This window comes from Mustela erminea, chromosome 19 (genome assembly GCF_009829155.1).
Source record: "Mustela erminea isolate mMusErm1 chromosome 19, mMusErm1.Pri, whole genome shotgun sequence".
In the NCBI taxonomy this organism is placed as follows: Eukaryota; Metazoa; Chordata; class Mammalia; order Carnivora; family Mustelidae; genus Mustela; species Mustela erminea.
The window spans coordinates 59,777,104-59,790,751 of NC_045632.1; the positions used below are offsets into that span (position 1 = coordinate 59,777,104).

Sequence of the window (13,648 nt, forward strand, 5' to 3'; positions counted from 1 at the left end):
CTCTGCGGGAAAGGCTGGCCCGGGGTTGCTGACTTCGCTGCCCCTGTTCACAGACCGGCCCGAGGTGTTCGGCGTCAGACCCGCCCCTTACTTCACCCGCGAAAGAGGCGTGGACTGGGGAGTAAAAATGCACTGCAGTGTGACAAACCACAGGCGGGTGTGAGGAACCAAGGGGCGACGCGGTGTCTTGAGGAGGGAAAGGCTAGGTCCAGAGCGCGGTCATGAGCTGGACGTCCGCGGGGGGACCGGGACCGCAGTGCGGCGGCTTCCCACTGCTGGAGGGAGCCGAGTGCTCGTGGGGGGACAGGTGATGAGCCAGCGTCCCTTCCCAGACCCCAGGAGCGGAGCCGTGTCCACGTGCAAGGTCAAGTCCCGCCTCCTGATGGGTCTGCAAGGGACAGGCGGGGCGCGGCGGGAGCGCCCCCCTGCCCACCTGCCCGCCCCGCTCTGATGCGGTTTCCCTGGACTCCGTTTCCCTTGCGTCAGTGGGTACTGGCACGTCCCCCGGCCCCGCGCAGTGCCCAGCACCAGGGCGAGCGCAACGGACGCTGCCGAACGGGCCTCCCTCACCGCAGAGTGCGCTCCTGAGCTCCGGGGGAGCCTTCCGTCCGCAGGGCCGAGCCCTCGGGGTGCAGGGCAGATGCCTTCCGCTCTGCAGCGCGGAGCACCCGCCCCCCCACCCCCCCAGCGCGGGGCTGAGCCGGCGGCGCGCAGGGCACGGCCAACCCTCCTGGATCGGGAGTGGCTTGTGGAAAGCCCCCAAGGAGGGCGGCGAGCTCGGCCGGGAGTAAGGCCCTCGGTTCCGGCCTGACCGTCCCGCAGGTGGGCTCTCCGTGGCTCCACCTTCCCTCAGAGGACAGGGCAGCGGGGGTCAGAACAGGAGCCTGCAGGACCCTCGGGCTGAGGTGACCCAGGCGACCCCGACGGCCCCACTCGCGGGCGCCGCAGCGGGCCGGCCCCTCGCTCGGTGGGGAAACTCGGGGCCCAGCCGGACCTCCGGCCCCGCCCCCACCGGCGGCACCTCCCCCGGAGCCCCGCCCCCTCGCAGACACCGCCCCTTCTGGAGTTCCGCCCCGCCCCGTGCCGCCGCGTGACGGACGGCGCAGGGCGGCGCGGGCGGGGTCTGGGAGCCCCGGGGTTGCGTGGCGTCTCGACGGGCGCCGCCTCCGCCCTGTCGCCGGCCGCCGGGTCGTGGGGCCCGCCGCCCTGCAGCCGCCAGCCCGCTGGGGCCCGGCCTTCCCCCGGCCCTGCTGGGAGAGTTGTGCGGTCAGAGCAACCCGGGCCCAGTCCGCTTCCAGCTGCGGATTTCCTGAAACCCGAGCAGAGACCAGGGGTTCCCGTGGGAACCGAGCGTGCCGCGGGGCGCGACGGACGGCACTTGGTGTGACCAGTGCGAGGACGCAGTGAGGGTTGACTGGACGCCGGTGAACCATGTGAAACAGCTCGTTAATGAAGTTCATCGGTTACTTGTTCAAATGAGAACAGTGGGGATATGACGTAAAATAAGGCTATACTTGAAAACGACTGTCACCTGATTCTTGTGACTTTCTTAACGGAGCCACGAGAAAGCGTGAAATCAGGCCCGTGGCCCCCGCCCCGTTTCTGTTGGGGCTGCTGGACACGCACACGCGGACGGAGACCGAGTGTGCCCCCCCGCGACATTCTCTGCAAGCAGGTGTGCGGTCCGCGGGGCCACGGTGGGCCACGGCCGCTCGGGAGCTTGGGGCTACCTTTGCTTCCCCAGGGCTCTGCTGAGAGCACTCTCCGTGAGCTCCCCTTGATAAGGATGAGGGACGCGAGGCGGAGGGAGTCGGGACCACCTCCCAGGTCCCTCCCAGGTCCCTCCGCCTGTGCGCAGCAGCGGCTGCTCCACCCTCCCGTTTGTCCCATCGTGCCTGGTGGACCATGAGCCTGGCGCAGGCCGATTATGGCTGAGACCCAGATGTCTTCCCTGAACGTCAAGCTGCCTCGAGGTCTGGCTGGGCACATGGCACTGCACGCCGAGACCATGAAAATCTCCCCTTCGACTGCAGGCGGCAGGTTCTCTGCAGGCGCAGGGGACCCAGAAGGCCTGAATCCCACCACACCTCTGCAGCTCCTTCCTGTCTCTTGGGGGAGGAAGTGACCGAATGAGACACAGAGGTGGGCGACCACAGCCGGCTCCCCCGTGCGCCGGCTTTATGCCTTACAAGTCCTGGCTTCTTCATCCAGAGGGGCTGCGGCTTGGAGGTTCGCTCTGAGGGTGAGACGGAGAAGGCCTCCCGGCTATGGGGAAGCAGGCCTGCACACGGCGCACCTCACCGCGCCCCGCTATGGTTTTGTGGGATGGGTTCTAAGGAAGTTCCAGACCGGCAGACAGGTCTGTAACTCAAACTCAGAACGTACTTTAACTCCAGTCATTCTTCGGAATGTGCTTAAAATGAAGGTGGTGGTTGTGACGGCGGTGGGGGTTCCACACGCTGCTATCAGACGCTCCCCCCGCCCCTTCTGGCCCTTCAGTGTGATCCTCTCCAAGAGGCCTCCCTGAACCCTCAAATATGAAGTGCCCCCCGTTATGGCAGCTCATGACTAGGTTTTATGTTCTTTTTCTGAAGTGGTACCCCTCCCCCAATAAAACTGGGTTCTGTCTCTCTCCACTAGAACGTGAGCTCCTTGAGAGCGGGGTCTCACCTGTCCTGTTCTCAGCCTAGTGCCCGGGGACCCTCCGTGGCCTGGCCTGTACGGGGCCTTCGGCAGCCAGGCTCCCAGTGGGCAGTCAGTGACCACGTGAATGAAGGCACACGTCCCGATCTCCCGGGCACTCCAGGGTAAAGGGTTCCAGAAAGCAGGGCTCTTGTCCTGGTTATCTGGTTCCTCTCTCCTGAAGGCATTCTAACCAGGCTATGTCCTCTTAATATTCCACACCTATAAGCCGGCAGGACACTTCAGGGGGAGCCTGGGCAGAACAGAGCAGAGCATTCACTTTCCTTACTCCTGACTCTGTTTTTATTACTGTAGCCTCATATGGACCAACCTTTTGCCCCTGCTCTCCCCCAGCCTCCTTGGGTCGGAAGAAACAGAGATTCACTCAGAGGCCCTTTAGATAAAAGACGCAGAGGTACGGGAGGGACTAGAGGCTGCTTTCTAATCAGCCGGGCCACCTTGAAAGGCTGTGGGTCTCCCACGAGAGCAAAGTGGAAACCATCACAAACCATCTGAGTCAGCTGCTGGGTCTGGCTCCCTGTCCCGGGCTCACACAGTCTCCTGGTCATGACCCTGTCTCCACGCACAGGGTGGAGATGACAGTCCTACTCCATCTCACTTCTCACAAGCAGACGTGACAGGATGGTGGTTCCAATTCCAGTCCTGGGTCCCAGGAGAGGAGCTGATTGGTTCAGCTGTGCGTCTCTCATCTCATTAGCAGTGACAGGAAGGTAGGGGTCCCACCTTGTAGAAGTGGCTGCTGATGTGACCGTCTAACTGCCGTCACTGTAAGTGGGCAGAAAATTTTCTAACAAGGAGCTTCCCCAGAGGCTGAAGTCACCCCAGAAAGACCTACTCACCAGGTGAGACATGCAAAGTAACAGTGGTACGGCCAAGTGCACTGGCAAGGCACTGGCAGTGGTGTTGGAGCTGGTCCCCCGGCCCCTGCCCACTGGCTGCTTGTGAGGACGGAATGCAGACAGACTTCCTCATCCTACTTGGGACAGACACGTTTTAGATTCATGCTCTGCATTCTACAAGACCCCTCGGTTATCCCCAGAGCCACTCAGGGCCTCCTAGTGCCCGCTTCCACCTCTGGATTAGTGCTCCCGGGGAGCTGGCCAGAACACAGCAATACCTGACTCTTTCCCTGCCAGGAGTCCCCTGCAGTGGACTGCCTGGGCGTGCGCACTCTTGTCACACAGCCAGGGGAGCCTGTCGTCCGTCCCCTCACTCAGCTCTCTGGGGGTCGGGAGCCGAGCCGGCACTCTGTGGTTCCAGGCTGGTGGGTGGCCAGGAGGCAAGACGAGGGTAAGGCTGGCAGAAACAGTGCGGCATTCTGGAGGCTCTGGGCAGGGAGGGGCGTTCCTGCTCACCAGTGCACCTTCAGAGGGCAGGGGCTGTGAGTCGGATCCTGACCTCCCGTGTGTTCAGGTCAGCTAGCTGTGCTCTCCAAGACCCAGCGCTCCCTTACTTTCTCGATGGGGAACCACGGTGTATCTGGGAGAGAAGACAGCTGCCGCCCTCCCGATGAGCAGCTCCGAGCTGGAAGACGTACGAAGCCGCTGGACGCCCTTGGTCTTAAGAAGAGGCTGTCACTACAGTTCCAGGATCCCGCACGGCTCCGCCCTATAACGCACAGCAACCTTAAATTTGGAAAGCTCCATTCCCACGGAGGCCCACGCTTGCCTCCAGCGTGCGGCCCAGGGCACACACGCCGGCACACACCGGTCACAGAACCGAGCCTTAAACACAACGGCGGCCGCCTCCCACCCTGCTCCCCGGCCGGCTGCTGTACCCGGGGCGGCCCGCTCCGCTCACCGACGGGAACCGCCGCCTCTGGGCACCCTTTCCCCACCGAGAGGCCACCGAGAGGCCCCATCCAGCGCGCCCCAGTCCTGGCAGCGGGACCCCGGCGGCAGCGGGACCCCGGCGACAGCGGGACCCCGGCGGCAGCAGGACCCCGGCGGCAGCGGGACCCCCGGCGGCAGCGGGACCCCGACGGCAGCGGGACCCCGGCGACAGCGGGACCCCGGCGGCAGCGGGACCCCGGCGGCGCTGTCCCCGGCGACAGCGGGACCCCGGCGGCAGCGGGACCCCGGCAGCGGGACCACGGCGGCAGCGGGACCCCCGACGGCAGCGGGACCCCGGCGGCAGCGGGACCCCCGGCGGCAGCGGGACCCCCGGCGGCAGCGGGACCCCCGGCGGCAGCGGGACCCCCGACGGCAGCGGGACCCCGGCGGCAGCGGGACCCCCGGCGGCAGCGGGACCCCGGCGGCAGCGGGACCCTGGCGGCAGCGGGACCCCCGACGGCAGCGGGACCCCGGCGGCAGCGGGACCCCGGCGGCAGCGGGACCCCGGCGGCGCTGTCCCCAGCGACAGCGGGACCCCGGCGGCAGCGGGACCCCGGCGGCAGCGGGACCCCGGCGGCAGCGGGACCCCGGCGGCAGCGGGACCCTCGACGGCAGCGGGACCCCAGCGGCAGCGGGACCCACGGCGGCAGCGGGACCCCGGCGGCAGCGGGACCCCCGGCGGCAGCGGGACCCCGACGGCAGCGGGACCCCGGCGGCAGCGGGACCCCGACGGCAGCGGGACCCCCGGCGGCAGCGGGACCCCGACGGCAGCGGGACCCCCGGCGGCAGCGGGACCCCGGCGGCAGCGGGACCCCGACGGCAGCGGGACCCCGACGGCAGCGGGACCCCCGGCGGCAGCGGGACCCCCGACGGCAGCGGGACCCCCGGCGGCAGCGGGACCCCGGCGACAGCGGGACCTCGGCGGCAGCGGGACCCCGGCGGCGCTGTCCCCGGCGGCAGCGGGACCCCGGCGGCAGCGGGACCCCCGGCGGCAGCGGGACCCCGGCGACAGCGGGACCTCGGCGGCAGCGGGACCCCGGCGGCGCTGTCCCCGGCGGCAGCGGGACCCCGGCGGCAGCGGGACCCCGACGGCAGCGGGACCCCCGGCGGCAGCGGGACCCCCGGCGGCAGCGGGACCCCGGCGACAGCGGGACCTCGGCGGCAGCGGGACCCCGGCGGCGCTGTCCCCGGCGGCAGCGGGACCCCGACGGCAGCGGGACCCCCGGCGGCAGCGGGACCCCCGGCGGCAGCGGGACCCCGGCGGCGCTGTCCCCAGCGACAGCGGGACCCCGGCGGCAGCGGGACCCCGGCGGCAGCGGGACCCCGACGGCAGCGGCCCCCCCCGCACTAACACCCCCTCCCCCCGACCCTCTTCCCGGTACAACAGCGTCGCTGACACAGAACCCGCACCCGCGGAGAGACTCGGGGTCTGGCAGCCGCCGCGAGGGCCAGCGTCACTCCACGGTGACTGCCGCCAACCTCGAGAAGCGGCGAGCCATCGCTCTCCTCGCCGAAACCGCCCGGCCCCGCCGCCTTCCCAGGGCGAGCTCGTCCCCTGCCGGAGCCCGGCGGCCGGAGGGGAGGCGGGGCCGCGCGTCGGCGCATGCGCGCGTCGGCGCAGCCGCGAGAGCGTCAGTGCGCACGCGCGCGGACGGGCCCATTTCCCGGCCACCCCCGGCTCCCCTGCCGGTGGTTCCGCCCGCGGGGGGCGGGGGCAGGCGCGGCGGGAAAATCGGCGCTGCGCGCGGCCCCACTTCTGTGCCTCGGGTTCCCGCTCGCTCCGCGTCCCGCCCGGACCCCGCGTCCCTGTCCCCGCTCCCGCCATGGCACAGCCCCGCCTCACCGACTTCTTCGCGCGCCGCCGCCCCGGGCTCCGCGCCGTGCCTCCGCGGGTCAAGCAGGCCTGGCGCACCCCGAGCCCCGCCAAGCCCGCGCCCGGCGCCCCGGCCCGCACCCCGGGCAGCAGCCGCAAGCGCGCCCGCCCGCCCGCAGAGCCCGCGCGCGACCACCCCGCGCCGCCCGCGCGCCGGAGACTGCGGCTGCCTGCGGACGCGGTGAGCGGGAGACAGGCCGGGGCGGGGGTGCGGGCGGGGGGCGCGGACCGGGGTGCGCGCTGCCCACGGGGCACGGGGCGGAGAACCGGCCCCGAACGGCTGCAGGACACTGGAGAAGGCCTGGGGCCCAGTCCCCGCGGGCGGCGGGGGCAGGAGTGTCGTGGGCGCCGCGAGAACCGGGCGCAGAGCTCCGTAGCGAGGGCGCGGAGGTGCTGGACGGAGCTGCTGGAGGGGCCGGAGGAGGGCCCGGGCTCCGTGCGCTGGTAGATGTCCAGCCTGCCGGCCGGGCTGGGCGAGGGGTCAGGCCCGGGAGAGCAAGAAGCCCAGACAGACCACGGCCGGCCCCTCTGGCTTGACTGCAGGGAAAACCGGGCCTTGTGCCCCCTTTGTGCTAAGCCAGGGAGGGAGGAACCAGTCTTTCACCACCGAGTCTGGTTCCTCACTCACCTTCTGCCGCCTGCCCGCCAGGTCTCGGGTCCCACTGCCCCAGCTGCCCCGGCTGCCCCGGCTGACCCCACTGTCCCGGCTGACCCCACTGCCCCAGCTGCCCCGGCTGACCCCACTGCCCCAGCTGCCCCGGCTGACCCCACTGCCCCAGCTGCCCTGGCTGACCCCACTGCCCCGGCTGTCCTGGCTGTTCCTGGCTCCCCAGAGCAGGCCTCTCTCTCAGCAGGTCTGCAGCCGTGCCTGGCCACCCCGGAGAAAAAAGTGAGTCTGGACCTAGGGTGGGGGAGGTCGAGTGATGTGGGTGTGACTGGCCAGCTGACGGCATCTTGTGTCCACAGACCTCCTCAAAAGTCACATTCTCTGAGCTGAAGTCATGCCTACAGCGAGCCCGGGAGCTAGGGGCCCGGGCCCAGGAGCTGAGGGCAAGTGCCCAGAGGAAGGATGCTGGGGAGCCCAGCGTGCTGGAGGACCAGGGGCACCCAGCTGGGCCATGGTGAGTCCTGTGTGGGCGTTCAGGCCTCAAAGGAAAGGCTAGTCTGGTAGGAGGACAGGACTGGGCAGGGGCAGGCACGGGGCTCTCAGATCCCAGCTCTGGCCCTGGCTAGCTCCGCACCCTGGCCTCCATCTGTGAGACGTGCCAGCTCTTGCCGTGAGGGCCCTTGTGAATTTCGGATGCTCTCAAAGGCTGCTGCTGTGGTGTGTGTGTGTCCTGTAGCCCCGTGTCCTCTTTTGCTCCCTGTGGTATCGTGTGCCTCTTAGAGATGAGGGAACCAGGGTTGGGGGTGGCTTGGGACTTCCCCGGCCCTGGGGTCTCCCGGGCCACGTTGCCTGCCTGCGGTTGGTGTTGGAGGGCTGTGGGTCTGGTGCTTCCCCTGAGCCCGGCTCCCTCCATGGCAGTGGAGAGAAGGCACCTGCCTACCAGCGCTTCCACGCCCTGGCCCAGCCGGGGCCCCCAGGCCTCGTGCTGCCCTACAAGTACCAAGTGCTGGCGGAGATGTTCCGCACCATGGACGCCATCGTGGGCTTGTTGTACAACCGCTCGGAGACCGTGACGTTTGCCAAAGTCAAGCAAGGCGTTCAGGACATGATGCGCAAGTGAGTGGCCCACAGCGGGCCGGGGCCTCCCCCTCCCTATGGCGCAGCGGGCAGGGGCCCTGCCTGGCGCTCTCTGAGCCCAGTACCTTGTCCCGTAGGCGCTTTGAAGAGCGCAACGTGGGCCAGATCAGAACCGTGTACCCAAACTCCTACCGCTTCCGCCAGGAGCGCAACATCCCCACCTTCAAGGACGGCGTCAAGAGGTCCGATTACCAGCTTACCATTGAGCCGCTGCTGGACCACGGTGAGTGGGCCATGGCTGAGTTCACGCAGCTCTGAGCCTGTCTCCCTGCCAGTGATACGGTTTGGAGCGTGGGTGTGAGGCGTTGGGCCCCTGGCCTCCTCCAAGACCGGGGGTCTCAGCCCTGAACTCTGCCCGCAGAGGCCGGCAGCACGGCGCCCCAGCTCACGGCCTCACACCTCCTGCAGCGCCGGCGGCTCTTCAGCCAGAACCTGGAGAAGCGTGTCCGTGAGCACCACAGGGTGAGTACCCGGCCCATGCAGGAGGTCTGTCCCTAGCCCACCCTGCACCCCGTCTCCTCCTCCTGTGACAGCTCGGTCCTGCCTGCAGGAAACAGGTCTTCTTGAGAGGCTGACCTTTCAAGTTCTCTGGACCCCTCCCACGGCTGCCTCTTGCAGGGTGGATGCGGGGTGGGCGAGGGTCCGGGTCCTGGTCCCCTGGTGGCTGAGCGGGAGGAGCTCGGCGTGGCAGCCCAGGCCCCTGGAGGTTCACGACGGGCTCAGTGGGGGCTGTCAGCTGCGGTGTCCTGTCCTTGCCCGGCTGAGCAGCTGGAGCTCGGCTGCTGGATCCAAGGTCGTCCAGCCGGGACAGGAGCCCCACAGCCTTTCCTGCCCCAACATGGACGTGCCCGGGATCAGCCCACACTCCCTGTCCCCTTCACACACAGGCCTTCCTGGCCTCCCTGAACCCTCCCGTGGTGGTGCCTGAGGACCAGCTCACACGTTGGCACCCCCGGTTCAATGTGGACAGCGTGCCTGACATCGAGCCGGCTGAGTTGCCCCAGCCGCCCACCGTGGAGAAGCCGGCCACCGCCCAGGAGGTGTTGGCCCGTGCCCGCGGCCTCCTGTCACCCAGGGTGAGACTGAGTCTGGGCGGGGCGGGGCGGCCCCCGTCTACATGCAGGCACCTGATAGGTAGGCTCTGTCCTGAGCCACATGCCTCGGGGTGGTGGGATGGGTTGTCCCTCCGCGCAGTGCGCAGGCTGGCCGGCTCTATCTTGGGGCAGCAGGTTCGGCCCTGCTGGGCTGCACAGACTGTGCTCCCCCGGGGAGGGGAGGCTGCTCCTCATGCCTCCCTTCTGACCTGCCCTAGATGGAAAAGGCCCTGAGTGACCTGGCCCAGCGTACCGCCAAGCCCAGCAGCCCTGGGTCCCCCGGCTCCGCCCCACCGGCCACCCCACCAGCCACCCCGCCTGCGGCCCTGAAGGGGGTGTCCCAGGACCTGCTAGAGAGGGTGAGTGCTGGGGGTCGCAGTGGGGCAGAGCCGGGGGCAGCATGGGCCTGGCTTCCCACTGACTGTGGCCTGGGCCCGCCGCAGATTCGGTGCAAGGAGGCACAGAAGCAGCTGGCACAGATGACCCGGCGGCCGGAGCAGGAGCAGCGGCTGCAGCGGCTCGAGCGGCTGCCCGAGCTGGCCCGTGTACTGCGCAGCATCTTCGTGTCGGAGCGTAAGCCGGCACTGCCCATGGACGTGGCCTGCAGCCGGCTGCTGGGCAGCTACTCCGTGGCCCTGAGCCCTGGTGTGTGTGGGGCTCTCCCTGTGTCCCCAACTCCCGGTTGAGGGTGGGCACCGGGGATCGGCCGCTCCACATCCGTGTGGAGCATCTGTGGTGTGTGCTGGGTGGGCACAGTGCCTTGGAGGTCAGCTCTTGAGCTTCTGCCTTCACAACCCGACTGTGCCCTGCAGCCCCTCAGATGGCCCCACGGCCCACGGGACCCTTGGCTCCCTCCAAGCTCCAGGGTAGCTCCTCCCTGGGACTGGGACCTGTGCAGGGCTTAGTGGGAGGGTCAGCTCCTTGGCAAAGCTGTTCCTCATCTTTTCGGCGTTCACTCTGCTTCTCGGGCATGGACAGGCAGGCAGGGGGAGAGGCGCAGAGTTGGCCTTCAGGCAGACCTGCTGACGGGGCCTGGGCCCCCGCCTCATGCACCCCTCCCTCTGCAGGGGAGATGGAGAAGCATGTGCAACTCCTCTCTGAGCTGCTGCCCGACTGGCTCAGTCTGCACCGTGTCCGTGCGGACACCTACATCAAGCTGGACAAGGCTGCTGACCTGGCAGGTGTCCTCACACGGCTGGCCTGTCTTGCCCGGGCGGAGGTGGCGCTGTGAACCTCGCGGCCACGGACTTCCGGTCCCTGCCCTCGCCCGCTGTGTCTTTTACTCTCTTTAGGAACAAGATGCACTTTCCCCCCCCTGCACCCCCCACCAGGCTCCCTGGCCAGCGTGGGCGGTAGGCCTCCCCTGAGGCAGCATTTTGTCATTAAACTGGTTTCTGTTGGGGACTTGGTCTTTGCGGTGTTTAGGGTGTAGGGAAGTGAGGCAGGAGGGCAGGCGGTGGGCAGAATGCCCTCGGGACGTGCACGTGGGAATCCTGGATGGCCCAGTGGGCCTGGTGTCCCCCTGGGCCCTTGTAGGAGGGCAGCAGACTGCAAACCTGGACGGCAGCAAGCTGCTGGCTCAGGATGGAGGGTCGGCCCTGAGGCTCTTAGAAGCTGGGAAAGCCATGGACACGGTCTCCCTAGAGCCCCCAGAAGGAACTGGCCCCAGCCACACAGATGGGCACTTCCACCATCTAGAACGTGAAGACAAAGTTGTGAGCTGCCCAGAGCATGACCTATCGGAGCCACGACTGGACAGCGGTTCGGGCAGCCCTGGTCTTCTGCCTGCTCTGGGCCACAGGAGGCCTGGGCAGCCGGCCAGGTGGGATTCCCGCATGTCGCCCCACGGCCCCGCCCCAGCACCTGGACCCAGAGCAAGCACTCTAACAAAGCAGTTTATTCACGTCTGTTAAGCAGTTTATTCTGTCTGTTAAGTGCACCTGTAGGGGGCTGGGCCCCGGCCTGAACTGCTAGCTCCAGGCCTTGGCACCTCCAGATCCAGAGCCCGCAGGAAGGACCGAGACCACAGCCTAGGCACTTTGAAAAGGCAACTGCATGCACAAAACCGTTAAAAAAAGTCCAGGCAGATGGCCGGTGCCCCCTGGCGGCCGCGGCGCCGTCACTCGAACTGCAGGAGAGAAAAGAAGGGCACCGGAGCCAGCTTCTCCCTGCCCTTCAGCGACGTCAGCTCCACCAGGCTCACGCACTCCAGCACCTCGGCCTGCAGCCGGCTCAGCAGCTCACAGGCTGCCCGCATGGTTCCTGGGCGGGGGGAGAGGGGGTCGGAATGGTGACGAGGCTCCCAGTGGCCCGTGGAGTCCCGCAGCTCACTGGAAGCTGGACAGTGCTGCCTGGTCTGCTTCTCACTCCCCCTGTGAGGCACATTCTTCCAGCCCTAGCAGCGCCCCCACCAGGCCCTCCTTTGGTGGGGTCGGTCAGGGGAAGACCCTCACCGCCAGTGGCCAGCAGATCATCCACGACGACCACCTTCTGCCCCGGCTCCAAGGCGTCTCTCTGGATTTCCAGCTCCGCCTGCAAATGGGAAGCAGGCGCACGGTCCGCCTATGTCCGGGAATGGCCTGGGCGGGGATGTCTGGGCCCCAGTTTCAACCCACCCAGCGGTTTCCTGGCGGGCCTGGAGTCCCAGACACAGAGGCTGAGCCCCAACCACGGCAGTGCCCCTCGACCCCACGACTGTCCTGGGGTGGGGGGTCCCCGAGGGGGGAAGGCGGCGGTGCCCAGCCCATTCACCTTGCCGTACTCCAGGGTGTATGAGGCAGACACAGTGGGGCCGGGCAGCTTCCCTCGCTTTCGGACGAGCACGCAGCCCAAGCCAAGCTCCTGGGCCAGGGATGGGCCGAACAGAAAGCCTCGGGAGTCCAGGCCTGTTGGCGAGAGCTGGGGTGTCAAGGGGCAGCTGTGTGGTACAGCAGCCTTAGATCCCCGTGAGCCAGTGCTGGAAGGTGACACGGGGCCTTTGCAAAGACAACAGGCTCCTGGGTCTGTCGGCTGCAGCTGGAAGACCAGGACATCACACTCTCAGCAACGCTGACCAGCCCAGTGCGCACGTGCTGCGCCTCAGGAAGTGACCTGACTCCCCCGCTCGGCGCTGCTGCCGGTCTAGCGGGGACTATGACAGGGACTCGGCCGTTCCTCATCCTTAAAAGCAGCATCTGCCTGGAGCGGGCGGAGCGGGGTCCCGACGCCATCCAGGAGAGCAGGGGGGGCGGGCTGCCCTGGCCAGGAGGACTCAGCCAAGTGGAAAGCTGTGGCCCCTGGGGAGCTTTGGGAGCCCCAGGCGAGGGGACTCGCACAGGGACCAGACCTGCCAGGGTGCCGCGGGGAAAGGGCGCGGCCCAGGGCTCAGGGCTCTCCAGGGGAGAACACCAGCGTGCTTGGCCCGTGGACTCTGGTCAGACACTCCCTGGGCAACCGGGCCGCGGGGCCCCACGTGTCCGGAGCTGGAGGCCAGGAACCTGCGGCGGGGGGCGGGGACGCTACGGTCCGCCGGGCCACCCCAGGCTGGGCCCACGCTCCGGCCGCCACGTGCGGCGCAGCGGGTCCGTCCCTACCACCCACCCCAGGGTCCCCGCCCAAACCCCGGTGCGGCGTCCAGTGTGTCCGCCGGGGCCGCCCCCCAGCCCCTCCGCGCTCACGGCCTCCCTGGCGCAGACCCTGCGGCCCCGGACACCCCAGGGCGCGGGCGCGGCGTCCCCGGGTTCACTTGCCCACGACGTAGTCGATGTCGCCGCCGTGCGTCTGTCTCAGGTGGCGCGCCAGGAGGCCGATGGACGCGCGGAAGGCGGCGGGGTCCTTCAGGAGCGGCGAGATGTCCCTGGCGCGCGCGAGCGGGCGGGTGAGGCCGGGCGTCGCGCGTGGGCCCCGCGCCCCCCGCCCCGCGCGCCCCCGCGGCCGCCCCGCCCGCACCTGAACAGCACCCCCGGGACGGGGAAGTCCGGGAAGCTGCGGATGCGCCGCGCCACCAGCTGCAGCTCGGGGTCCGCCATCGAGCGGCCGGCGCGTGTCTGCGCGCGGGGGAACCGGGCTCGGCGGCGAGGGGGCGGGGCCGGCGGCTCTGCGCCTGCGCTCGGCGCCCGTGGGCGGGGCCGCACCGTGGGGCGGGCTCCCCGCCGCCCGCCGGAACTACCGTATTTCTCCGAATCTTAGGTGCCAAGGTTGTTCCCGCGCGCTTGCGGTTTTGCACCCTGAACAAACGCGTCCGCATCCGGGGTGGCTGCGCGGCCGGAGGGCGACCGCGGCGGCCGGGCCGGGCTCCCGGGGAAGTGCCGAGGGGCGGGGCCGGCCCCGCGAGAGTCCGGGAGGAAGAACGGCCCGGGCTACCCGAGAGCACCGCCCCGTCCGCGGAGGTGGGCGGTGGCTCGGCCGCCGCGGGGCGGGACGC

At 68.9% G+C, this 13,648-nt stretch overlaps 3 protein-coding genes across 5 annotated transcripts; 1 reads left to right on the forward strand and 2 right to left on the reverse strand.

Annotated features, from left to right (window-relative positions):
- Nucleotides 1–42: 42 nt before the first annotated feature.
- On the reverse strand, nt 43–6,012 carry LOC116580090 (translation initiation factor IF-2-like). Of its 2 annotated transcripts, none has more exons than XM_032326125.1 (2): nt 5,946–6,012; nt 43–3,468 (listed from the first exon to the last, which is right to left on the reverse strand). In XM_032326125.1, the coding sequence occupies exon 2, from the start codon at nt 1,458–1,460 to the stop codon at nt 567–569; it is 894 nt and encodes a 297-aa protein (XP_032182016.1). In that variant the 5' UTR covers nt 1,461–3,468; nt 5,946–6,012; the 3' UTR covers nt 43–566. The 2 variants fall into 2 exon arrangements, with proteins under 2 accessions (XP_032182016.1, XP_032182015.1); XM_032326124.1 differs by having other exon boundaries at nt 43–3,676; nt 5,946–5,999.
- A 212-nt stretch (nt 6,013–6,224) lies between these two features.
- Nucleotides 6,225–11,315, forward strand: CDT1 (chromatin licensing and DNA replication factor 1). The gene is made up of 11 exons (XM_032326122.1): nt 6,225–6,589; nt 7,058–7,086; nt 7,195–7,297; nt 7,375–7,529; nt 7,934–8,131; nt 8,230–8,375; nt 8,514–8,614; nt 9,040–9,228; nt 9,465–9,605; nt 9,690–9,891; nt 10,314–11,315. Exons 1-11 carry the CDS (start codon nt 6,359–6,361, stop codon nt 10,475–10,477), a joined length of 1,659 nt encoding a protein of 552 aa, XP_032182013.1. The 5' UTR covers nt 6,225–6,358; the 3' UTR covers nt 10,478–11,315.
- APRT (adenine phosphoribosyltransferase) lies at nt 11,129–13,594 on the reverse strand. Of its 2 annotated transcripts, XM_032326127.1 has the most exons (5): nt 13,174–13,330; nt 12,975–13,081; nt 11,998–12,131; nt 11,700–11,778; nt 11,129–11,508 (listed from the first exon to the last, which is right to left on the reverse strand). In XM_032326127.1, exons 1-5 carry the CDS (start codon nt 13,251–13,253, stop codon nt 11,366–11,368), a joined length of 543 nt encoding a protein of 180 aa, XP_032182018.1. In that variant the 5' UTR covers nt 13,254–13,330; the 3' UTR covers nt 11,129–11,365. The 2 variants fall into 2 exon arrangements, with proteins under 2 accessions (XP_032182018.1, XP_032182017.1); XM_032326126.1 differs by lacking the exon at nt 12,975–13,081 and having other exon boundaries at nt 13,174–13,594.
- Nucleotides 13,595–13,648: the final 54 nt, after the last annotated feature.